The sequence below is a fragment of the Somniosus microcephalus genome, chromosome 29, assembly GCF_052327205.1.
Source record: "Somniosus microcephalus isolate GS21.2 chromosome 29, FLI_Smic_1.0, whole genome shotgun sequence".
NCBI lineage: Eukaryota > Metazoa > Chordata > Chondrichthyes > Squaliformes > Somniosidae > Somniosus > Somniosus microcephalus.
Genome location: NC_141015.1, coordinates 45,458,904 through 45,485,701, shown reverse-complemented (window position 1 = coordinate 45,485,701; position 26,798 = coordinate 45,458,904). Strand labels below are relative to the sequence as shown.

At 47.7% G+C, this 26,798-nt stretch overlaps 1 protein-coding gene across 2 annotated transcripts in view; it reads left to right on the top strand.

The window, feature by feature from the left end:
* Nucleotides 1-26,798, top strand: part of LOC147098708 (glutamate receptor ionotropic, delta-1-like) — a 563,200-nt gene that overhangs the window by 523,131 nt on the left and 13,271 nt on the right. For both annotated transcript variants that reach the window (XM_085970762.1, XM_085970761.1), the window contains exon 10: nucleotides 4,611-4,749. In XM_085970762.1, the coding sequence (XP_085826888.1) occupies nucleotides 4,611-4,749 (139 nt within the window). The remainder of the gene's footprint in view (nucleotides 1-4,610; nucleotides 4,750-26,798) is intronic.

Below are 26,798 nucleotides of genomic sequence, written 5' to 3'. Positions count from 1 at the left end.
TTAGCCTAAAGCAAGTGTTGTGGAGCAAATTATTGGAGACCCGTGGGCAGGCCTCGACATTGAACAAAGACCCTCGGCTCACACTTATATTGGAAGACGCAGTTAGAAGCATTCTGCCCAAAAGGTCGTATCAATTCTTGGGCCAAGAGGAACGGGAGATTTGCTCCATTTTCCGTCATACGTTGCCGAACTCCCAGTGACATCGCCAGCAACTGGCAAACACCCAAGGTTAGCATGCTGCCATCCCGGAGCACTGGGTTCACGCCAGGCTTTAGTTACCAAGGAACAGAGGCCTTTGTCAGGGCTGCCAGTGTTCCTCATCTGCTCCTTCGGCTATTGATTCACTTCTGGGCGAATGCACGGTACAAATGTAGAAGCTGACTGTTAGTTCAAAATCTTGCTTCATTGCTCACACAAACAAATCTTTTATTTCGGATTTTGTTGGAACAATCAAAAACTGTCCCTCTCCAGATTTGAAAGCTGTGCCCCAAGAATTTGAATCCTGCCCTAATACACTGAGCTCACCCAGCCGCGAGGGAGGAGGCCTCTCCCTTGGTGCCTTTGACAAGGAAGCACGGGAGTGTCACATGTGCTGCTGACTGACAGTAAGACGCTCAGCTCCACACCGCAGCTTGTTTTGTTCTGTCAGACTGTAACTGTTGGGTTTCATGAGCTTATTGGGAGTCACAGTTAGGAACAAGACATTGAGAGGCGTATTTCCTGGTGTCTGATGGACTTTGTACTCTGTGACGCTACATGTTTATACACCAGGCCACTTTGGCCAACTCTCAATACCTTTGATGGTGAAAGCTTTGATGGAGTTGTGATCGAGTAGAGAGAGAGAAACGAACCCTCTGGCGAGTGGGCCAATAACCTGAGGTCAGAGATTCAAAATCATTGGCAAAAGATCGAGATGAGGAGAAATGTTTTCACTGAGTTGCCGAGATCTGGAACGTCTGCCTGAAGAGGTGGTGGAAGCTGATTCCATCAATGATTTTAAAGGGAGTTGGAAATGTCCTCGAGGAACTGACAGGGTTACGGACAAAAAGCTGGGGACGTGGGACTGAACACGACGGCTCTTTCAAAGAGCCAGCACAGGCACGACGGGCCGAATGGCCTCCGTCTGTGCTGTACGTTTCTATGATTCAATGATTCTAAAGTAAAATGAGGGTCTGTGGCAGTTCTCATTTATTATTTTGGACGGTGACACACACAGTCTGGGGGGACCACAGCAGTAAGGGTCCAAGTGACGTTAAGTATCACACTGAAGTAGTCAGTAGCCACGACCCATGTCACAACATGTTCAGGAGATCCATGGGGTCAGTCTGATCCCAATCCTTCTCTCAGACACAGTGGTGGCAGTAGTGGGGTCGGGCAATGGAAACTATCTCCACGGCTGGATGAGCCCTTCTCAACAAACCCATGTGCTACACCTGTGTCCTTTTTAAGGTTTTTAGAAAAATGATTTTCTCTTTGCAGAGTCAGTTTAACTGTAGGCTCAGTGTTAATCCGTGGGGGAATTAATTTAAAATTATTAAATTACTGCGTGCTGAAGCTCTCATTGATCAGAAGGAGTGGAGAATCAAGGGCTGTTCCACTTCATAATCCCAAGGCAGTGACAGGAAGAATCTAAAGCTAATTTACATTAATGTGTTCTTATTAAAATGATAGAAGTAATTTTTGCAAAAACAGATCTGCCAGATTTTGAGTTGTAAAGAAAGTCTATTTTGTAATTATCTTAATTGGTAGATGTAAATTAGTTATAATTTTGGTAATGTATCCAATTTGTGTATTGTGAATGTGGCTACAAGTTTCACAAACGAAAGGTATTATATCTTTAAGTTATTTGGGAAACTCTAATCTGCATCTAATTTTCAATGTGTAACCCATCAGTCTGATAACTATTCTCCGAGTTTCACAGAAGGGAATTGCCTTTAAGTTAATGAAAGACTAATAGAATCACTGCTTGTTCACACTGCCGGTTCACACTGATGGTGCACACTGCTCGTTCACACTGCCGGTGCACACTGCTCGTTCACTGCTCGTTCACACTGCTCGTTCACACTGCCCGTTCACACTGCCGGTGCACACTGCCCGTTCACACTGCCGGTGCACACTGCCCGTTCACACTGCCCGTTCACACTGCCCGTTCACACTGCCCGTTCACACTGCCCGTTCACACTGCCCGTTCACACTGCCCGTTCACTGCTCGTTCACACTGCCCGTTCACACTGCCGGTGCACACTGCCGGTGCACACTGCCGGTGCACACTGCCGGTGCACACTGCCCGTTCACACTGCCCATTCACACTGCCCATTCACACTGCCGGTGCACACTGCCCGTTCACACTGCCCGTTCACACTGCCCGTTCACACTGCTCGTTCACACTGCTCGTGCACACTGCTCGTTCACACTGCCGGTTCACACTGCCTGTTCACACTGCTCGTTCACACTGCCGGTGCACACTGCTCGTTCACACTGCTCGTTCACACTGCCTGTTCACACTGCCTGTTCACACTGCTCGTTCACACTGCTCGTTCACACTGCTCGTTCACACTGCCGGTGCACACTGCCTGTTCACACTGCCTGTTCACACTGCCCGTTCACACTGCCCGTTCACACTGCTCGTTCACACTGCCGGTGCACACTGCTCGTTCACACTGCTCGTGCACACTGCTCGTTCACACTGCCGGTTCACACTGCCTGTTCACACTGCCCGTTCACACTGCCGGTGCACACTGCTCGTTCACACTGCTCGTTCACACTGCCTGTTCACACTGCCTGTTCACACTGCCCGTTCACTGCTCGTTCACACTGCTCATTCACACTGCTCGTTCACACTGCTCGTTCACACTGCCTGTTCACACTGCTCGTTCACACTGCCGGTGCACACTGCCTGTTCACACTGCCTGTTCACACTGCCCGTTCACACTGCCCGTTCACACTGCTCGTTCACACTGCCGGTGCACACTGCTCGTTCACACTGCTCGTTCACACTGCCGGTTCACACTGCCGGTTCACACTGCCTGTTCACACTGCCTGTTCACACTGCCTGTTCACACTGCTCGTTCACACTGCTTGTTCACACTGCCTGTTCATTCACACTGCTCGTTCACACTGCCGGTGCACACTGCCCGTTCACACTGCCCGTTCACACTGCCTGTTCACACTGCCGATTCACACTGCCCGTTCACTGCTCGTTCACACTGCTCATTCACACTGCCGGTGCACACTGCTTGTTCACACCGCTCGTTCACACTGCCGGTTCACACTGCCTGTTCACACTGCCTGTTCACACTGCCTGTTCACACTGCCTGTTCACACTGCCTGTTCACACTGCTCGTTCACACTGCCCGTTCACACTGCTCGTTCACACTGCCGGTGCACACTGCCTGTTCACACTGCCTGTTCACACTGCCCGTTCACACTGCTTGTTCACACTGCCTGTTCATTCACACTGCTCGTTCACACTGCTCGTTCACACTGCCCGTTCACACTGCCCGTTCACACTGCTTGTTCACACTGCCGGTGCACACTGCCTGTTCACACTGCCTGTTCACACTGCCTGTTCACACTGCCCGTTCACACTGCTTGTTCACACTGCCTGTTCACACTGCCTGTTCACACTGCCTGTTCACACTGCCCGTTCACACTGCTCGTTCACACTGCCCGTTCACACTGCCGATTCACACTGCCGGTGCACACTGCTTGTTCACACTGCTCGTTCACACTGCCTGTTCACACTGCCTGTTCACACTGCCCGTTCACACTGCCGGTTCACACTGCCGGTTCACACTGCCGGTGCACACTGCCGATTCACACTGCCGGTGCACACTGCCTGTTCACACTGCCGGTTCACACTGCCGGCTCACACTGCCGGTTCACACTGATGGTGCACACTGCCCATTCACACTGCCGGTTCACACTGCCCATTCACACTAATGGTGCACACTGCCTGTTCACACTGCTTATTCACACTGCCGGTGCACAATGCCGGTGTACACTAATGGTGCACACTGCTCATTCACACTGCCGGTTCACACTAAAGGTGCACACTGCTCATTCACACTGCCGGTTCACACTAATGGTGCACACTGCTCATTCACACTACTCGTTCACACTGCCGGTTCACACTAATGGTGCACACTGCTCATTCACACTGCTGGTGCACACTGCTCGTTCACACTGCTGGTGCACACTGCTCATTAACACTGCTGGTGCACACAGATGGTAATAGTGTACAGTGATGGCACTAATAGTACACACAAGGTGAATTTTCATTTTTACCACTGGCCAGTAGTGGTTTGTCTGCCCATTTTACACCCTGCACGATTTCTGTTTCGATTAAAAATCTCCCGCACTATCTCCGTCCTGTTAAGCATGTTATATCGCTATTTAAATGTGACCTTTCTTTCCTGGACACCTCTAATTAAAGGAGTAGTGTCGATTAGCGAGTAACATTCAAGAAATGATAGATTTTTTCTCATTTTATCAACATATTTCTTTAAAGCCCCTGTTATTTTTCAGTGGAAATGAGTTGATTAAAAGCTGTCCAATTGCTAACGTTGTTTAAGCTTGTCTCACCCTCCAATCCGTGTTGTTGACTCCAGGTGGAGATTCGCCCATGAACTCGGTTGCTATGCGGATCGTGATGGGCAGCTGGTGGCTCTTTACACTCATCGTGTGTTCCTCATACACTGCCAACCTGGCTGCATTTCTGACTGTGTCCAGAATGGATAACTCCATCCAGTAAGTGACGGCAACGCAAGTTTCTAGATAGAAAGGGACAAAGAATTTGTGTTGCTTTCCTTTCTAAGAAATTATCTGTTTATCCGGCACAGTACAGGCTGTGTTGTCACTTTGTAGTGTTCAATCCTTGGCAATTAATCTGCCCTATCAGAAGTCATCTCAAAAGGAAGATGGTTCTTGTCTCAAGTTTCACATCTGCGACATGAAAAGCTTCTTTGGCATAAACACATCATCATTGATCATCATCTTCAGTCCAGGGTTCAAGCTCAGAATTTAGCTTTCAACTCCATCTCTGTTTCTGTAATTGACTCTCAGTCAGAAATACTTCCTCATTCAAATGTTGATCAACGTTACACTGAGAAAACCAGATAAGTGATTTGTGATGTATCTAAGGTTTGGGAAGATTAAACCAGCATCCTTTCACTTCTCAGGCTTGGCTTTGAACCCACCTCATTCTGGTGGGAGAAGTGTCTTTACTCTCTCACAGACTAAGATCTTGAGTGGAAAGAGTTTGGGTCAGTCAGAACCAATTCCTTGGTCAGTATGGACCGATGGTGGAAGCAAGGCTTCACCTTGTGTCAAGTAGAGAAACATTTCTGTATTATGTTTTTAATATGTGAATTCAAAAATGGTTTCAGATTACATGAATCATGGAAAGACTTTTCTTGGTCTCTGTCAGATCTGCAGTCAATACACAAAATTCAGCTGATTCGGGGGCACTTCAGTGAGATGTCTGCCCTGTTGGAGCACAGCATATTGTGCCACAGGGAGTGCTTGAGGCAAAGACTATCTCACCCAAGCAGCATTTCTGATCACTGAGACACCGATACATTCAGGGGATGAGGGGAGGGCTGTTTAATATGAAGTGATAACTTATAGTTTCACAGTACACAGTAAATTATCCATATATGGTATATTACATCCTGGGTTTTTAGCAACTGATAAATCATTCATATATTTCTACCTTGCGTGGAAATGGTTGAGCAGTATTTTACCACTGTCACAGGATGCAACTCAACCTGTCGCTAAGTAATGAATGTCGCTGATGTCAAAGAGTTAAGTGTCACTGATTCATTTGGTTAGTGTTGGCATTTTGCCTGAGCAAAATCGTCGCGATGAGGCACTGAACCATTGGGCCTGGGCCAGGTTTTAATTTCAGTGTTTGCTGGGATCATTTGGTTATTATATACTGCATGGGTCCAACACATTGCTTAATAGCAACCTTAAACTTGAAGTTCAGGATATTGCTAGGATGTTGGTATTCAGAGGGACCTGGGTGTCCTTGTACATGAATCACAAAACGTTAACATGCAGGTACAGCAAGCAATTATGAAGGTAGATGGTATGTTAGCCTTTATTGCAAGGGGGTTGGGGTATAAGAGTAAGGAAGTCTTGCTGCAATTATATAGAAAGAAAAAAGACTTGCATTTATATAGCGCCTTTCATGACCACCGGACGCCCCAAAGCGCTTTACAGCCAATGAAGTATTTTTTGAAATAACAACAGAAAATGCTGGAAACACTCAACAGGTCAGGCAGCGTCGAGGAGAAAGAAACAAAGTTAACTTCTCTTCTAGAAATGCATTTTCTGTTGTTATTTCAGATTTCCAGCATCCGCAGTATTTTGCTATTGTGAAGTATTTTTTGAAGTGTAGTCACTGTTGTAATGTAGGAAACACGTCAGCCAATTTGCGCACAGCAAGCTCCCACAAACAGCAATGTGATAATGATGTTGATGGAGAGATAAATATAGGCCGGGACGCCAGGGATAACTCACCTGTTCTTCTTCAAAATAGGGCTATGGGATCTTTTACGTCCACCTGAGAGACACCACACCTGGAGTACTGTGTACAGTTTTGGTCTCCTTATCTAAGGATGTACTTGCCTTGGAGGCGGTGCAAAGAAGGTTCATTAGATTGATTCCTGGGGTGGGAGGCCTGTCCTCTGAGGAGAGATTGAGTAGAATAGGCCTGTACTCTCTGGAGTTTGGAAGAATGAAGATTTGAAACGTATAAAATTCTTGAGGGCTTGACAGGGTAGACACTGAGAGGTTGTTTCCCCAGGCTGAGGAGTCTAGAACCAGGCGTCACAGTCTCAGGATAAGGGGTCGGCCATTTAGGACTGAGATGAGGAGAAATTTCTTCACTCAGAGGGTTGTGAATCTTTGTAATTCTCTATGGATGTTGAATCGTCGAGTATATTCAAAACTGAGATCGATAGATTTTTGGACTCTAGAGAAACCAAGGGATCGGGCGGGAAAGTGGAGATGAGGTCGAAGATCAGCCATGATCTTATTGAATGGTGGAGCAGGCTCGAGGGGCCGAATGGCCAACTCCTGCTCCTATTCCTTAGGTTCTTATTGCCACTTCTCTTCACTGTGGGAGAATCCCACACAAATTAGTTTGGTATTTGAGTTGTGCTGACCCAGCCCAAAGGAGATGATTGGGTGAACCTGAAGAGTTTGCAACCTTTACAACTTTCCCACCGCTAAGCAGTTGTTCCATCTCTGAACGCAGCGCAACTTCCCTGGTCAGAAATCATTTGTGGATATTTATGATGGACCAATGGAAATAACCTTTCACTATCGACACTCTTTCCTGATGTTGAACACCCCAACAACAACAACAATGTGCATTTATATAAGCACCTTTAACGTAGTAAAACGCCCCAAGGTGCTTCACAGGAGTGATTCAGACAAAGTTTGACCGGGCCACATAAGCAAAGAGGTAGGTTTTAAGGAGGAAAGCGAGGTAGAGAGGCGGCGAGGTTTAGGGAGGGAATTCCAGAGCTTAGGGCCCAGGCAGCTGAAGGCACGGCCACCAATGATGGAGCGATTAAAATCAGGGATTCTCAAGAGGCCAGAATTGGAGATCTCAGAGGGTTGTGGGGCTGGAGGAGGTTACAGAGATAGGGAGGGATTTGAAAATCTAACCCCCTTACATCTGCCAGAGCTTTCTCTGCTGCAGTGGATGATGGAGCTCGAGCTTCTCCCGTCTCTCATCTAACTGTAACTGAGAGATTATTGTTGGTAATATTCAGGCTGGATGATATTCCTGTGCTGAAGTCTTAACCCATTGAAAACGAACAGTATAAAAGGCCAGCTTTAGAATAACAGCTATGAACACGCTAAGCGCTTGAATCATCCACAGTCATTTGTCGGCATTCCCTCACACCAAGCTGCAAGCTCGCAGTCTCATTCTCAGCCTCTCACGAGCTGTGAGCTTGCTGTGAATTAGCCCTTGCGTCTTGTGAAAGGAAAATCACTGAGGGATTATCTACAGCATTATATCTTATTCATTTTCTTACTGTTGCACCAACCCCCATGAGCCCCTCTGTGCTTTAACAGGCAGCGCTGCTTCCGGTCGAATAACATTCCCTTCATGCAGATACTCCGTGTGGGTTAATCCGCTGTCTAAAACTGAAATCTCAGTCATGTCCCATTCTCTCATTCTGTCCAGTCCTTGCTGAATCTATCTTGTGCTCTGAATTTCTAACTGTCAGAGGGATTTATTTTGCTTTCTGAGTGAAATGTACATCCTGCTGACCAACCAGGACACTGGGAGAATTGATCCATTCGACTACGGACACTTGGACTGGAGCTGAGCCCTGCAGCAGAACGATGTCAGAACTCGTCAAAGCCCACCGGGCTGGGACTAGACATCATAGCTTAGATATTTGAAGATATTTTTTTGTTTTTCCAGGTTACTGAGATCTCCACTTTCTGCTTTAATTCCCTTCTCATCCTTGCACCCTCGTTCCAGAAATAAGATCGCTCCAGTCTGGGGCATGAAGGTACCAGGGTCTTGGGCAGTCCTGCCCTGTGTTAGGTGTGTTCAGCAAGGTGACGAGGGCCATTCTGCTACCTCACTCCCAACCATGGAGCATTCAATAACTTACTGACAACAACAACAACTTGCATTTATATAGCACCTTTAACACTTCACAGGAGCCATTATCAAACAAAATTTGACACCAATCCACATAAGGAGATATTAGGACAGGTGACCAAAAGTTTGAGGTAGGTTTTAAGAATCATCTTAAAGGAGGAGAGAGAGGCGGAGAGGTTTAGGGAGGGAATTCCAGGGCTTAGGGCCCAGGCAGCTGAAGGCACGGCCGCCAGTGGTGGAGCGATTAAAATCGGGGATGTGCAAGAGGGCAGAATTGGAGGAGCGCAGAGATCTCGGAGGGTTGTAAGCCTGGAGGAGGTTACAGAGATAGGGAGGGGTGAGGTCATGGAGGAATTTAAAAATCAGGATGAGAATTTTAAATTCGAGGCATTGCCAGACCGGGAACTTTACCAGAATGAAACATCCCAGAGGAACCACACAAGATTACGAGGAGTTTTGATCATGAAAACTCTTTTAATTGGTCAGTGAGTTGGTAACTAGAGGGCATAAATTTAAGGGGGTGATTATAAGGCAACCGTCCCCGGGGGATGCTGACTGGATTGGTCAATGGTCTTGTTTTACACCCCACCCAATTTCACTTGCCATTGACTTGCAGGATATATCCCCCAGTCTTCAGTTCCCCCAGAAACCTGAAGCTTGTTCAGAGTGAAGTATCTCCAGGTGCTTGTGGCCTTTTCTGTAGGGGTATTGCTGGAGACAACAGCATGTCACCCAAGGGCGTGACAAGCCTCAGCTGTTAATGTTCACTGGCTCACCTCTCAGAGTTTGTGTTTCAGTCCAAGAAACTTGTTTTATGAAAGTAAGAAAGACATGGATTTCTATAGCACCTTTCACAACCTCAGGATGTCCCAAAGTGCTTTAGAGCCAATGAAGTATTTTTTGAAGTGCAGTCACTGTTGTTGTAATGTAGGAAACGTGGCACCCGATTTGCGCACAGCAAGCTCCCACAAACAGCAATGTGATAATGACCTTTTAGTTTTTTTTAAATTCATTTATGGGATGTGGGCAAGGCCAGCATTTATTGCCCATCCCTAGTTGCCTTTGAGAAGGTGGTGGTGAGCCGCCTTCTTGAACCGTTGTAGTCCATGTGGTGAAGGTACTCCCACAGTGCTGTTAGGGAGGGAGTTCCAGGATTTTGACCCAGTGACGATGAAGGAATGGCGATATACTTCTAAGTCAGGATGGTGTGTGACTTGGAGGGGAACTTGGAGGTGGTGGTGTTCCCATGCGCCTGCTGCCCTTGTCCTTCTAGGTGGAAGAGGTCATGGGTTTGGAAGGTGCTGCCGAAGAAGCCTTGGCGAGTTGCTGCAGTGCATCTTGTAGATGGTACACACTGCAGCCACGGTACACCGGTGGTGGAGGGAGTGAATGTTTAAGGTGGTGGATGGGGTGCCAATCAAGCGGGCTGCTTTGTCCTCAATGCTGATTAAGGGATAAATGTTGGCCAGGACACCGGGGAGAACTCACCTGCTCTTCTTCAAAACAGTGCCATAGGATCCTTTTCATCCACCTGAGGGAGCAGATGAGGCCTCAGTTTAACGTCTCATCCAAAAGACGGAATAACATTTTATTTATTGTTTAGATTGAACCACAAAGTGCAATAAAAAAATGGAATAGTCCAAAGGCAGGCTGATCCAACCCAACATTGGGAACCTCGACATCACACAGAGTGAGGCAACTCCAGGAAATCCCCCCCCCATCCCAACACAGAGTGAGGCAACTCCAGCAACCCCCCCCCCCATCCTAACACAGAGTGAGGCAACTCCAGCAAATCCCTCCCCCCCCATCCCAACACAGAGTGAGGCAACTCCAGCAAACCCCCCCCCATCCTAACACAGAGTGAGGCAATTCCAGCAATCCCTCCCCCCCCATCCCAACACAGAGTGAGGCAACTCCAGCAAACCCCATTTCGACTACATTTCTCTCTATATATCTCTTTTTCCTCCCTCCCTCTCGTTCCTCCCTCCCTCTCTCTCGTTCCCTCTATCTCTCTCTTGTTCCCTCACTCTATCTCTCTATCTCTCTCTTGTTCTCTCTATCTCTCATTCTCTATCTTTGCCCCTGGAGGAAGGCTGTAAAGTTGTGAACCGTTAGTGTATTGTGTTCTTTATTTCCTTTCAATTGGTTATTGTTTTTGGCCGGGCGGGAGGGAGGGATGGTGTACGGACCTGGACACTGTCCCCTACTGGGACGTTGCTTAAAGTGGCAGCAGCAGTGCCAGTAAATGACAGCTCAGTTTTGGCTCTTTAGGGGGGTAAAAAATATAAATTATTTTAAAGTGCAGCAAAAAAAGGTGAAACTTTGTTCAGTTGTGTTGTGGTAAAGTTACCGCAATGCAAACATTTCGATCAGCCCTGCCCTGCTTGTTGGTTTTTCAATTTTCTGGAACGAGAGGTCAGTCTGTATTAAACCAGGGGAGAGAAATATCTCCGGAGCGCGTGTTCAGAGCTGTGAATGCTTTGCTTTTGTTTGACGGTAGATTCTCAGCTCGATGGGATTTCCAGGTCTCCCCTTCCGTTAGACACTGACCTTCGAGGCTGGACCAGCCCTGCCATTGCTACACAGCTGGATTGGCTCCATGCAAGCAGGTCATGAAGTCACCCTGGATAAGACAGGCCCAATAGAGCCTGGTGCCACAGTGTCTGTGACCGCACGCGCCCCAAATAAAACGTTAGCTGTGCTCAGAAAGGAGAGTTTGACCAGGATTAGTGGTTGAGGCAGAAACTGCATTCAAGATTAGATTGGACAGGCGGATGAAGGAAAAGGCAATAAAGGGATGGGAACAGGATGGGTAAACGTGATTCGAATGATTTGCTCATATGGAGGGTCAGTGCTGACACGGACTGGTTGGGCCGAATGGCCTGTTCCCGTATTTCTGTGTGTTCTTTATTTCCAGTACCCTTGTCAACCGTTTTGTGAGTCAGAAGATAAGAAATGATTGCGTTGCATTGTGGAGCACATTGCTTTATTAGCACAGCGTGTCGAGTTATAGGAAACCCGTTGATTCATTACCAAAAGAATCTGCAGCATAATGGCTGATTTTTTTTTCCAGTACTGCTTTAGCTAGAAGGAAAGATTGGATAGGCTGAGGTTTTCTTTGGAACAGAGGAGGCTGAGGGGAGACCTAATTGAGGTGTATAAAATGATGAGGGGCCTAGATAGAGTGGATAGGAACTATTTCCCTTAGCAGAGAGGTCAATAACCAGGGGGCACAGATTTAAAGTAATTGGTGGAAGGTTTAGAGGGGATTTGAGGAGAAATTTTTTCACCCAGACGGTGGTGGGGGTCTGGAACTCACTGCCTGAAAGGGTGGGAGAGGCAGAGACCCTCATCACATTTAAAAAGTGCTTGGATGTGCACTTGAAGTGCTCTAACCTACAGGGCTACGGACCAAGAGCTGGAAAGTGGGATTAGGCTGGATAGCTCTTTCGGCCGGCACAGACACGATGGGCCAAATGGCCTCCTTCTGTGCCGTAAATTTCTATGATTCTATGCTCCCAGATCCCAATCGGAACAATTATCGGAGAGCAAAGCCTAGCCAAAATAATAACGCCGTGCGCGAGTCGTACGGAATGGTCACAGTGCACCGGTCTCTGGTTTGGCAAATCTCTAAACTAATAGCATCATTCAATCAGAACTCCGATGTTTAAAGTATAAACCTAGATTAGGTTGCTCATCTATTCAAAGTCCGGTTTGCATCCTACTGATACAGTGATTCCACCTGTCCAATCACAGCAGAGCAAGCAACAAAGCTCACACACAATATGGAGCAGGTTCACCCCCCCTTCCGCCCGTGTTCCATCATTGGGTAAATCCTACATCACAATAACCCAGACCCATTAGTAGCGGGACCTGTGCAATATGCAAATTACCGAGAGAGTTGATTGAAACTTTATACCTGGTCCTGATGCTCTATGTTACAAGTCTACTTGGCCGATGGAGACCAGAAACTCAGAGCCCCCCTCCCCAAGGGGATTGGCAATTTTTGTCAAGTTGTCCTAGTTTTGTGTGATGGAGCCCTGGTTCCTAGAAAGCAAGCCGTCTCAGCTGGACTGAAGTCCTGGGCCCTGGGGTGAGAGGTTGGTGCACTCGCTCAATCTGCTGCCAGTGGATGGAACCGGTCAAAGAGCCAAGTCGACCACTGAATACTGAAAGAGAAAAAAGAGCTGGCATTTGTACACAGCCCGCTGCTGTGAAGAGTCCTGCTGATAGTTGGTCTCCAGTCTACATTGCTGTTACCATGGCACTGCGAGCTGTTGTGTTAAAGCTGCCACTGTCACCTACCTTCCTGCTTCCAACTGGGAAAAGATAATGACAGCAAGCGTGTAATCCCACGGGAGGGGCCTTGGCCGGTACTCGCAGCCTGTGTCTCCTGGAAACAAGCTGTCCCGGGGGATTAGTGTGAGTGACCTACACTGTGATACAGGGACCAGTGACATGAACACACTCGCGGACTAACAGGAGTGCAAAAATCTGTCTTAACCACAGGTGGCGTGAGTTTAAGTTCCATTATTCTAGTGAGTTGATCATTCCAGGACCCGAGCAAAGAAAGTTCACAATCAGTCCCTTCACCAGGTAACTCGAGCCGGATGTGCTTTCGGAAGCTTGACGTCCCATTCAGTAGCAGCGTCTTGTGCTCAACCGACCAGTCTGCAGTTCTGAAGAAAGATCTCGGTCAATAATCCATGAAACCAGGTTACAGCAAATGGTGAGGTTTTTAACAGTCCGATTCCAGCCCCTCTCACTGCCTGGAATCCCTACAATCGCACAAGAAGCATGGTCCAGAGTGAGGGACGTCCATTCAGCCCATCTATCCTGCTCCACCCAGAAAGCCAAGTGGGATTATTCTGTCCTGGACTCCCCTGTTCCGCCCCCGCCCCCCGTTGATCCCTGCTTTTAGGGCTGTTAATATTTCAGGGACCCTCCCTCCCACCGAGTTTGCTGATGGTCCTGTTTTCACCAGACCAGCAAGCTCCATCTGAGGTTGTGCGGGGAATGAAGAGGCTGCTCAGGCGCTGGCTCCCCTGCTTCCAGCTGTTTTCACTATTTCTGCTTTTATTTCTATTTATGGATCAACCTGATTCAAAGACATGGGCATCAAAAGCAACGGGCTCAGAGTCCCCGTGCGGACACAACGGGTAACAACTGCCTCCCAGGAGATAGCCTGGTGCTAATACAAGAAAGATTCCCAAAGCGCTTTACAGCCAATGAAGTACTTTAAGTGGAGTCACTGTTGTAATGTGGGAAACGCGGCAGCCAATTTGCGCACAGCAAGCTCCCACAAACAGCAATATGATACTGACCAGATCATCTGTTTTATTGATGTTGATGGTGGGATTAATGTTGGCCAGGATACCGGGGCGAACTCCCCTGCTCTTCTTCGAAATAGTGCCATGGGATCTTTTATGTCAACCTGAGAGAGCAGACGGGGCCTCGGTTTAATGTCTCATCCGAAAGACAGCCCCTCCGACAGTGCAGGGCTCCCTCAGTACTGCCCCTTCGACAGTGCAGGGCTCCCTCAGTACTGCCCCTTCGACAGTGCAGGGCTCCCTCAGTACTGCCCCTTCGACAGTGCAGGGTTCCCTCAGTACTTCCCCTCCAACAGTGCAGGGCTCCCTCAGTACTGACCCTCCGACAGTGCGGCGCTCCCTCAGTACTGCCCCTCCAACAGTGCGGCGCTCCCTCAGTACTGCCCCTCCAACAGTGCAGCACTCCCTCAGTACTGACCCTCCGACAGTGCGGCGCTCCCTCAGTACTGGCCCTCCGACAGTGCGGCGCTCCCTCAGTACTGGCCCTCCGATAGTGTGGCGCTCCCTCAGTACAGCCCCTCCGACAGTGCGGCGCTCCCTCAGTAATGCACTGGAGTGTCAGCCAGGACTTTGTGTTCTGCATATTGAATTATAAAAGAAGGTTTGATGCAGTCAGCAGTTTTTCGGGCCAGGAGATCAAACATTCCCGGCCAGTTGCATCCTTCTAGTGAAGGCCAGACGCCAGTCCCCAAACAGTCTGTGGCCTGTGGACCGACGTTTCTCGCAGTCTCCTGGCTCGGCTCATTCACTGCCGACAGGGCAATCAGACAGCTGATTGGCTAAATGCGCGAGAGCTGATTGATTGATGAGTTGATTGGATGCTATGTGAACGTAGTTAAAATGCACCAATCCCTGCTGTCCTTACTGTGTCTCTGATGTGTTTTGGTTGAATTATTCCTGTTGCAAAATGAGAAATTAAAAAAAGCTAAAAGATTTATTGAAAATACATGAAAACTACAGAATAGGGAGGAAGGATAGTTTATTCAAGCACAGGCACTTGTGGAGAGATCGAGATATAAACAAGATGGAGTGGAAGCAGAATTTAGTGAGGCCTGTTCTGCTGGGTTACTCTCCCCCCCCCCCCCAACCCCCGTCTCTCTCTCTCTCTCTCTCTCTTTCTCTCTCTCTGTCTCCTCTCTCTCTCTCTCCTCTCTCTCTCTCTCTCCTCTCTCTCTGTGTCTCCTCTCTCTCTGTCTCTCTCTCTCTCTGTCTCCCCCTCTGTCTCTCTCTCCTCTCTCTCTGTCTCCCCCCCTCTCTCTCTCTCTGTCTCCTTCTCTGTCTCCCCCTCTCTCTCCTCTCTCTCTCTCTGTCTCCTCTCTCTCTCTCTGTCTCCTCTCAATTCAATTCAATTCAAATCGCTTTATTGGCATGACAAGTTACATCTTATGTTGCCAAAGCATCGGAAAACATTCATGTTTGTTCACAAAAATATAGATCTATCCATACAGTGTATAAACAGATATATCCCCGAGTGTATAAATATACTTTCATATAATTTATATATACTCTTTTCTTATATTTAGTGGTTGTCCGTCTGTTTATGGCAAGCTGTAACATAGTGTGCCGCTAGTGTTACGCAATTTCTCTCTTCCCCTAGCAGGTATGGGAGTTTTTGGTCGTCATTCAAATTTCTGAATTCCGGGCATATTTTTGTGAATTTTGGGTAGAAATTCTCCCTTATGCCCTGATATTTTCTACAAGCTGTGAGGAAGTGCATCTCTGTCTCCACCACTCCCTGACTGCAATGAGAGCATATCCTGTCCTCTCTTGGTAGCCGGGTCTGTCTGTGTCTACCTTTTTCGATCGCCAGGTTATGTTCACTAAGTCTGTACATTGTCAAAGTTTTTCTCAGTTTGCTATCCTTTACCATGGTCAGGTAATCAGCCATGTTGTATTGTCTGTTTGGGGCCAAGTAGCAATTGAGTTTGCTTTGGGTTTTTTTTGTTTCTGCCCAATATGACAGATATTTTTCCTTTTGCTTAGCGACGATTGTGTTGGGTCGAATTCTTTGTGTTACGCTGTCACTGTCCTGGGGCCGGTTATTGTTAAGTGTTAGTAGTTACTTCACTGAGTCCCAGGACTAGTTGACTGAGGGTATTCTTCTTTATGGTCCTCTCTTGGCATTTCAGGGCTTCGTAATGATAGCATTGGGGGTTGCTCATTTCTAGGTGTTTCCAAAATTTGGTGGCTCTTTTTTGGATAGTGATTATTAATGGATATTGGCCTAGTTCTGCCCTGCATGCATTGCTTACGGTTTTCCTTTGAGTCCGGAGGATACTTTTACAGAATTCTGCATGTAGGATCTCAATTGGGTGTTTGTCACATTTTGCAAATTCTTGTTGTGTTAGCGGTCCCCACACCTCACTGCCATAGAGTGCAATTGGTTCAATTACTGATTTGAAAATTTTGAGCCAAATGCTAATTGGGATTTCTATTTGGATTGATTTTTTAATGGCATAGAAAGCCCTTCTTGCTTTCTCTTTCAGTTCATTCACAGCCAGTTTGAAATTTCCCATAGAACTGATTTTTAAGCCCAAGTATGTGTAGTTCGTGGTTTGTTCAATTTTGGTTGTTCCTAGTGTGAAATTTATTTTGGGTCCCTGATGTCTGGATCTTTGCTGGAACACAAGGACTTTGGTTTTTTGGGGATTTATTGTCAGGGCCCAAGTCTGGCAGTACGACTCCAGCAGATCCAGGTTCTGCTGTAGACCCTCCTTAGTTGGTGACAGCAGAACCAGGTCGCCTGCATAGAGGAGGAATTTAACCTTGGATACATATAGGGTGAGGCCGGGTGCTGTAGATTGTTCAAGTAGTTTTGCCAATTCATTTATGTAAATATTAAAGAGTGTCGGTGAGATTGGCGAGCCCTGCGTCACCCCCCGCCCCTGTGGGAAGTATTTTGTTTCTTTGTCTCCAATTTTAACTGCACATTTGTTGTTTGTATACATTGATTTAATTACATCATATGTTTTTCCCCCTACCCCGCTTTCGATAAGTTTCAGGAATAAACCGTCATGCCAGATGGAGTCGAAAGCCTTCTGGAAATCTATAAAGCATGCGTAGATTTTGCTTTTGTTTTGATGAACGTGTTTGTCAATTAGGGTCTGGAGGGTGAAGATATGATCTGATGTTCTATAGTTTGGCAGGAATCCAATTTGGCTTTTACTCAAGACATTGTGCTCCTCAAGGAAGTTTATAAGTCTTTTGTTTATGATGCTACAGAATACCTTCCCAAGGTTACTGTTTACACAGATGCCTCGATAGTTATTTGGGTCGACTTTGTCCCCACTTTTGTATATGGGCGTTATGAGTCCTTTGTTCCAGATATCAGGGAAGTAACCGACACTCGGAACTAAGTTGAAGAGTTTTAGGATAGCCAGTTTCATTTTATCGTCTGTGTGTTTAATCATCTCACTTAGTATGCCGTCTGCCCCGCAAGCTTTTCCTGGTCGCAGGTCCTTGAGTTTTTCAAAAAGTTCTTTTTCTGTTATTATGGAGTCTAGCGGATTTTGGTTATCTTTTATGGCCATTTTGAGCTTTTCCAGTTTTTTGCATATTTGGTGTTGCTCTGGCCTTAGTGTGTTTTTCTGGTATAATTTTTCAAAGTGGTTTTCCCATGTGTCTCCATTTTGAATGGCCAATTCGTCGTGTTGTTTTTTGTGTAATGTATTCCAGTTGTCCCAGAAACAATTGGAATCAATGGATTCCTCAATGGAGCTGAGTGTATTCTTAATATATTGCTCTTTTTTGGTTCTGAGTGTGTTTCTGTATTGTGTTAGTGTCTGACAATAAGTAAGGCGTAATTCCTCGTTTTCTGGATGTCTGTGTTTTTGGTTTGATATTTTTCTAAGTTTTTTCCTCATGTTATGGCAATCTGGGTCAAACCATTTTTCATAGTTTTTTGTTTTGGGTTTGTTCTTGCGAGCTTTCAAGTTTGACCTTGTTGCCAAATTATCAAAAATATTGTTTAGGTTATTCACTGCCCGGTTTACGCCTTCTTTATTGTGAGTGTATATGTTATCCAGAAAGGTGTCCAAGAGAGCTTGAGTTGATTCATTGCTAATTGCTTTCTGGTATTTTTCCGTGTCGTTTTTGGCCCATCTGTACGATTTTTTGGTGTTGTACAGTTTACTGGGTTGTGTTTCTGTGTTTGTTTCTGTCTTTTTAAGATACATAGTAATTTGACTGTGATCTGACAGTGTTGTTTGTGGTTTGACTGTGAATGCTCTGAAAGAGGATGGGTCCAAATCCGTAATCATATAGTCTACGGTGCTGCAGCCAAGAGGTGAGCAATAGGTCGATCTTCCTAGGAGGTCTCCTATGAACCTACCATTGACAATGTACAGACCCAGGCTTCGACAGAGCTGCAGGAGCTGTTTTCCGTTGGTATTTGTCTGCTTGTCGCAGTTATGCCTGTATGGAAGGGAAGGGATATCGAAGTGGCTATTCCCGAATATGTAATTGTTTCCCTGATTATTGGTGAAGTCTGGTTCTTCGCCAGTTCTTGAATTGAGGTCACCACAGATCAACACGTTCCCCTGGGCCTGGTATTGGATAATTTCCCCCTCAATGTTGGAGAAGGTGTCCTCTTTAAAGTACGGGGATTCCATTGGGGGGATATAGAGTGCGCAAATGAAAACATCTTGGGTGTTAGAGATAATCTCCCTCTCAATTTTGAGCCACATGTGGTTTTCGCCATTTTTTATAAATTTGATGTAATTCTTAAGCTCTGTTTTAAACCAAATCAGTATGCCTCCGGAGTCTCTGCCTTGGGTTACTCCTGGTAATTTATTGGAGGGGACCACCAGCTCTGTGTACCCTTGGGGACGGCCAGTGTGTCCTTTTCCTTTATACCAAGTTTCCTGTAAAATGATAATATCTAGATCTTTAGTTTCATCTATGAACTCTGGGGTCCTACTCTTCACGTCGAGCACCGAAGAGCGTAGACCTTGGATATTCCAGGTCGAAATATATAAGGATTTCATGTTAAGTTTGATCTTTTACTATGATATGTTAAAGAATGATATGTGTTTGTCGTGTCTAAATGTGGGAAAAAAAGATATCTCAGTTGTCTATAAATGCTAATACTACTTGGTTACAGTTCTTTCTATTAATTAGTCCTTGATTTTTTTCATTTTCTGATCCATAAGGCGGAAGTAGATGCTGCTGCACATCTGCTTATTGTCTCTTAATGGATTGTCTCTGTCTGAGGTATTGCGTACGTCCTGTGCATCTCTCCCTCTGTCTGGCTGGGAGCGGTCCTGTTCCCCTGTGGGACAGGAGTGGTGCAGGTCTGATGTTGTTGTGCATGGGGATCCTCTCTGGTACCGGTTGGTGTGGTGGTGGTCTCTGTAGTGGTCCTGGTATGTACCCCGCTGATCTCTGGTGGTCGGGGGGGTCCTCTTGGAGTCTGGGTATGGACCCGGTTAAAAGCGACGTCCTTCAGGGCTTTAGCAAAGATCGATATTCGTTTCCTGTGGATGTGGACGCGGTCGTAAAGACATTCCTCATCGAGGGTGGGGTGTTGGGCCAGGTGCACGTTGTGTTTTGATTCACAGTCTCTTGCTATGCTGGCATTTATCTCATGAATTGTGTTGCTGTTAAAGTCTGTTCTCGGCAATATTGTGGAAACAGTGATTCTAGTGTTTGGAAATGTATTGCTTGCCTTCCTAATCACTGCCCTGAGCGATGTTGCTACCTCTTTCTGCTGGGCCTTTAGGTCATTTGTGCCCGTGTGTATTATTATGTGTTGGTGGGAGCCTAATCGGGTTTTGGTCAGCCATTCCATGGCTCTGTCTGTTGTTGGGCACCAGATCTTTTCTACTTTACTTCTAGGGAAGAGCTTTTTCTCCCATAGAAATTTCCCATTTGAGTCTATGAGTATTACGATGTCAGCCTTGTTTGTGTTTACTGTCTGGTGGCTTTCGCCTGGACTCATAGCGTGTGTGTTGGGCTGGGGTGGTCGTGTCTGGTGTGTGCGCTCCTCTTGTGAGCGGCTCGCTTGCGGTTCCACGGTGGTGGGGAAGACTGAGCTTCAGTATGCTGGTCAGTCTGTGTGGCACCCCTTGTATTGTGTGTCTGCTGCTGTTGTTCAGTGTGGGAGTGCAGCTGTTCAGTCGGGCTCTGTATTGTCTTATCTCTAGCCTCTGGCTGCTGGTCTAATGGTGTTATCTCTCCTCTATGGCTCTCTTTGTTTTCCTGCAGCTCTTTCACCTGATTCCCAAGTAGATTCACCTGATTCTCAAGTAGATTCAGCTCTCTCCTGTATCTCTCCCTCTCTTGCTTTTGTTCGTGTTTCATTTTAAGGACCTCCTCTCTAAGTTTAACCATCTCTGTCTCTAACTGATTAAATTTATCCTTTAGTTGTATCTGGCTGTGTGATCCCGGGGTATGTGTCTGGTCGGCCCTGGAAGGCTCACTCACTTCCTGGCTAGGCTGCTCTTCTCTTGGTGAGCTGGAATTGGTAGGGGGACTATGTGTGGCTTCCTCCCTGGTAATTACGCTGGGGGTTTGTCAGTTGTATCATGTGGCTGTGGGTCCCTGGGGTTAGTGTCTGGTTAGAACTGTGTGGCTCGTTCACCTCCTGACCAGGCTGATTTACTCCTGGTGAGTTGTCAATGGTGGGGGGAGTGCGGGTCGCTTTTCCCCTGTTAGCCACTCTGGGGCTGTTCCTTCCCCTCTCAGTTATTTCTTTCAGTGTCTTGAAGGTCGTTTCAAAGTTGTCGAGGTTGCCTTGCACTAATATTGTTCCGTTATTGTACCTGTTGACAGTCGTCTCTCTCTCTCTCCTCTCTCTCTGTCTCCCCCTCTGTCTCTCTCTCTGTCTCTCTCTGTCTCCCCCCCTCTCTCTCTGTCTCCTTCTCTGTCTCTCTCTCCCTCTCTCTGTCTATCTGTCTCCCTCTCTCTGTCTCCTTCTGTCTCTCTCTCCCTCTCTCTATCTGTCTCTCTCTCTGTCTCTCTCTTTCTGTCTCCCTCCCTCTCTCTGTCTCCCTCCCTCTCTCTGTCTCCCTCTCTCTCTCTCTCCCTCCCTCTCTCTGTCTCCCTCCCTCTCTCTCTCTCCCTCTCTCTGTCTCTGTCTCTCTCTGTCTCCCTCCCTCTCTCTGTCTCCCTCCCTCTCTCTGTCTCCCTCCCTCTCTCTGTCTCCCTCCCTCTCTCTGGCTCCCTCCCTCTCTCTGGCTCCCTCCCTCTCTCCCTCCCTCTCTCTCCTCCCTGTGCACAATCGCTGCCTGGCTGATGCTCTGTGTCTCACCAGGCAGTAGTGTTCAGTGAAGTGCAGCTTGTACAGTTGCTCATTCTGCTGTTGGACTGTTTCCTTCTGCTGAAGGTTGTCACTGTTATCTTTCTTGGTATTTCTTGGAAACAAAATGGTTCGTGAGACAGTAATAACTAGAATAGAGTGACCGCCCCCACTGCGTGTGGGGGAAGTAAAGCTGCCAGTAATAAATTGGCTTTATCCAGTCCTCTGTTCTGTCATCGCCTAGATTCATTTTTTTATCTGTGTCAACAGCAGATGTTGGCTATTGTGTGTCTGAGGGTTGTGATCATGAGCTCCACAATCCACAGCAGCTCGTTCTGCAGTCTGGGTGAAGCCCAGTGCTGAGGCTGGATGAGGGAGAGTGTGGGACAGCGGAGACTGAACCGCTTCCTCCAGCGGGGCTCCGTCTTTGCCAGGGCTCGAAGGGCACCGCCATCCCCAGGCACGATCTCCGAGTGCCGCCATTGCAACAAGAGTCATTCCTGCAGTGCCACAGGGCACACACACAGGAGCCTAGTGAATAGAAAGTTCAGACACACCAGGGACTAAATCCAGATTTATATTCCACTCAGACAAAACATGAATATTGCAGCATTCAGACTTTGTGTCGGCCGTGGCTCAGTGGGCAGCACTCTCGCCGCTGAGTCAGAAGGTTGTGGGTTCGAGCCCCACTCCAGAGACTCAAACCCATGACCCAGGCTGACACTGAGGGAGTGCTGCCCAGTATTTACAGCACAGAAACAGGCCACTGCTCAGGTGGGAGCGGGATCGGGAGCGGTGGCGGTGTGGGGAGCGATGGGGGTCGGGGGGGAGCTTTGGTTGGGTCCTTTAAGGTGCTCCTCCTGGCTCCACATTCAGGTAATGTGTCTGGTTGCCAGGCGACCACCTCGGGCTGGTTTCCCTGAGTGTTGCCCACGATGCCTCGGGGTGAACCAGTGGGGACGTCCAGCTGCCGTTTGGCCCCTGATTCCGGTGTAAACATAGAAACATAGAAGATAGGAGCAGGAGTAGGCCATTCGGCCCTTCGAGCCTGCTCCGCCATTCAATGAGATCATGGCTGATCATCCAAACCCTAGCACCCGATCCCTACACCGACAGCCATCCCACCCAAGCCCTATCCCCGTAACCCCACATATTTAATCCCCCCTAACACTAAGGGCCAATTTTTATCATGGCCAATCAACCTAACCTGCACATCTTTGGACTGTGGGAGGAAACCGGAGCACCCGGAGAAAACCCACGCAAACACGGGGAGAATGTGCAAACTCCACACAGACAGTCACCCGAGGCCAGATTTGAACCCGGGTCCCTGGCGCTGTGAGGCAACAGTGCTAACCACTATGCCACCATGCCACCTGCTAAAGGGTCGAGCGCCTGCTTCAGGCCTGGGCAAAAGATGCAGCTTGTTTGTCATTTCCCAATAAAGCGGTCGGCGCACTTCCTGCCTGCCATTTTGTGGCCTTAATAGGCTGCGTAGCGCGGCTAAATTTCTAGGACCATATTTCAAGGCCCTTGTTCCGTTAGCCTGCTATTCTTCCCAGTTCTGATTCGTTGAGTATTAATTTGTGTGGTTCATTCTACACAGTGCTATTAGATTAAAGGAAGAGGCTGAAAATTTTGCCAAAAAGAGCAGTAAGCCTGAGGATTGGGAGGATTTTAGAATTCATCAAAGGAGGACCCAGAAATTGATAAAGGGAAAATAAAATGAGAGTAAACTAGCGAGAAACATAAAAACAGACTGTAAAAACTTCTATAGGTATATAAAAAGGAAAAGATTAGCGAAAGTAAATGTGGGTCCCTTACAGGCTGAGACAAGAGAAATTATAATGGGGAATAAGGAAATGGCAGAGAAATTAAACAAATACTTTGGCTGGATTTTCCCTGCGGAGTCGGGATGGGGGCGGGAGAGATGGTTGGCGGGTTCCGGTCCCGTTCCCACCTGCAGCTGCTCTCTGAAAATGATCTTCCGTAGATTGGCCTTGTTAAGCCCCGCCCTGCGGGGGTTCCTGGCCAATTAACAGGAAGCGCATCTGATGACTTCATTTGATGATGCGTCATCAGCCCGGTTTCCTTAAAGGGACCACGGCCACATTGATTTTGACAGTTGTGCTGTTCGTGTTCTCCAGCATTGAGGTGCTGCAAACACTGACCAGCACTGCACAAAGGCACAGGGCTGCACCCAGGCTCACGCTGCAAACACTGACCAGCACTGCACAAAGGCACAGGGCGGCACCCAGGCTCTCCCATGACTCCAAATGCTTATGGAGGGAGTCACAGCACGCAGGGAGATTCTCTTCCCTTGCCATGGGCAGAAGAGACCTCCCCAGGAGATCAACGCAGCCTGGTTACACATTGCACAGGAGGACACAAGCAGGACCAGGCTGCAGTGGTGCAAACCTTTCAATGATCTCAGTAGATCACAAAACGTTACTGCAAAGCCACACTCAAACTCACCCTGCTGTGCCATTCATCACATCCCCATCTCTCTGCCTTCTCTACCCTACTCCTGCACATCCTTACTCACACCAACTTACTTTGCACCTCCACCCATCCCTCTCTATCTACATTATCACATCCCCATCTCACCAGACACCCCTCACACTCACCCTCAACCTACTGCAAGCAGACCAACTAACAACACACAAGTGTAGGCACTTGAGAAGTTTAGCCAATGTCCATGTGAAGTTTCTGTTAATGTGTTGTCATACAGTGAAATCTATATTTTCAACCCTTCACCTTATTGGACAGATCTGTGCGCACTTTGAGAAGTGTCTTAATGATTTCCAGTGAATAGAAACATAGAAGATAGGAGCAGGAGTAGGCCAATCGTCCCCTCGAGCCTGCTCCGCCATTCAATGTGATCATGGCTGATCATCCAAATTCAGTACCCGGTCCCTGCTTTCTCCCCATACCCCTTGATCCCTTTAGCCTTAAGAAATATATCCAACTCCTTCTTGAATATATTTAATGAATTGGCCTCTACTGCCTTCTGTGGTAGAGAATTCCCCAGGTTCACCACTCTCTGGGTGAAGAAATTCCTCCTCATTTCTGTCCTAAATGGCCTACCCCTTATCCTTAGACTGTAATCCCTGGTTCTGGACTCCCCGACCATCGGGAACATCCTTCCTGCATCTAGTCTGTCCAGTCCGGTCAGAATTTTATAAGTTTCAATGAGATCCCCTCTCATTCTTCTAAACTCCAGCGAGTACCAGCCCAATTGACCCAATCTCTCCTCATACGTCATTCCTGCCATCCCAGGTATCAGCCTGGTGAATCTTCGCTGAACTCCTTCCATGGCAAGAACATCCTTCTTCAGATAAGGCGACCAAAACTGCACACAATACTCAAGATGTGGTCTCACCAAGGCCCTGTATAACTGCTGCAAGACATCCTTGTTCCTGTACTCAAACCCTCTCGCTACGAAGGCCAACATACCATTTGCCGCCTTAATCGCCTGCTGCACCTGCATGCTACCTTCAACGACTGGTGCACAAGGACGCCCAGGTCTCGTTGCACTTCCCTTTCTCCCAATCTATTGCCATTCAGATAATAATCTGCCTTCCTGTTTTTGCCACCAAAGTGGATAATCTCGCATTTATCCACGTTATATTGCATCTGCCATGCTTCTGCCCAATCACCCAACCTGTCCAAATCATCCTGGAGTTTCTCGGCATCCTCCTCACAGCACACACGCCCACCCAGCTTTGTGTCGTCTGCAAATTTGGAGATATTACATCTAGTTCCCTTGTCTAGATCATTAATATATATTCTGAATAACTGGGGTCCAAGGACCGATCCCTGCGGTACCCCACTAGTCACTGCCTGCCACTCGGAAAAAGACCCGTTTATTCCAACTCTTTGCTTTCTGTCTGCCAACCAGTTCTCTATCCAAGTCAATACCTTGCCCCCAATCCCATGTGCCTTAACTTTACACGCTAATCTCTTACGCGGGACCTTATCGAAAGCCTTCTGAAAGTCCAAATACACCACATCCACTGGTTCTCCCTTATCTATTTTACTAGTTACATCCTCAAAAAATTCCAGTAGATTGGTCAAGCACGATTTACCTTTTGTAAATCCATGTTGACTTTGTTGAGACATAACTCCTCCCCCACCCCGGTATTGTGATAAGTGTGAAAGGAATGGCTTGGACATTGTAGGGATGCCTTACGGTGCTGGTGTGGGGTGGTGTCAACCTGGCGCATCATGTGGTAGCCAGGGTTTACAGCGTCAAGTGAAGTAAATCTGGCCATGGTGATGCCATCACTGGCCTCCCGGGCAGCAGTGTTGTCAGGTGCTGATGCCCTGTGTCCTATGCAGCATCAGGTGATGGCAGAGAAGGTTGGTGTTGTTATTGGTGATGTTGGCGCTGGGGCTGATCGTGGAGGGATTCAGAGAACCAAGGTGAGATTTTTTTCAAGGGCACCGATGTTGCTGCAATAGATGGCAGCTGCAGTTGAGATGACAGAAGTGATCTGTCACTGGTGAGAGAGGTTGTTCCAATGAGGTGCCACTGGATATACAGTTGGCTTTAAACATTTGCAAGCTAAAGAAATCTCTATGGGAGAAAAATTGGGTTGCTTTGCACCTTTCGCACTAACAGGGGGCGCAAAGCCTCTAGCGCCTGGGTGAATTTCAGTGGGAGGTTAGTGGCGGCAGTAGCCAGTAGTACCCCGTGGTGCTGCGGCTCCGGCGATGACATCCTCGCCGTGCGCAGCGGCCCGCTCGCAAACTTCAGTCGCGGCCCCGGACCTGCTGTTGCACGTAGCGCCGCAATATTCAATGGTAGCGTCCCAGGAAGGAGGGGGAGTGCTTCCAATAGCGCCCTGCCTCCTGCTTGGGGCGCTACCATTGAATTTATGGCACTGGGGCACGAAAAGTAGCGCCCCGGCGAAGTTTGCACGCCAAAGGGGGCGAAATGGAATTTTTCCCCCTATATGTCTTACAAATGCAGTAACCAACAGTTTTTGAGCTCTGAAACTGAACAGCTGCAACATGGGATCCTTTATACCACTTCTGCTGCTGTCAGGTTATCCGCTACATCAAAGCAGAATCAACTCATGTCAGGGTGAGCTGGCGTGTTCCCCAAGCAGCGAGTAACCCGCGGGGTAGCATGTAAAATTACAAGCTAGGCTCAAAATAACATTAAATTGGCTGTTAACAAGCCATTTAATGATCTAAATTGTCCCCCCCCCCCGCTTGGTGTCGGGTCAGTTCTGCGCAGACAGACCCGACACCTGGGAGACTTGCGTGGAGGCGGGTTGACAGCGGGTTTCCTACCCACTGTCAATCTTTGCTAGTTTGACAGCGGACCCGCCTCCAAACCCGACCTCTGAGTGTCAGCAAAATTCAGCCCTTTGTGTCTGTCTTCACGGAAGAAGACGCAAAAAATTTCCCTTAAATAGTGGAGAACCAAGGGTCTAGCGAGAATGAGTTACTGAAAGAAATTAGTATCAGTAAAAAAATAGTACTGGAGAAATTAATGGGACTGAAAGCCGATAAATCCCCTGGATCTGATGGCCTACATCCTAGGGTTTTGAAAGAGGTGACTATAGAGATAGTGGATGCATTGGTTGTC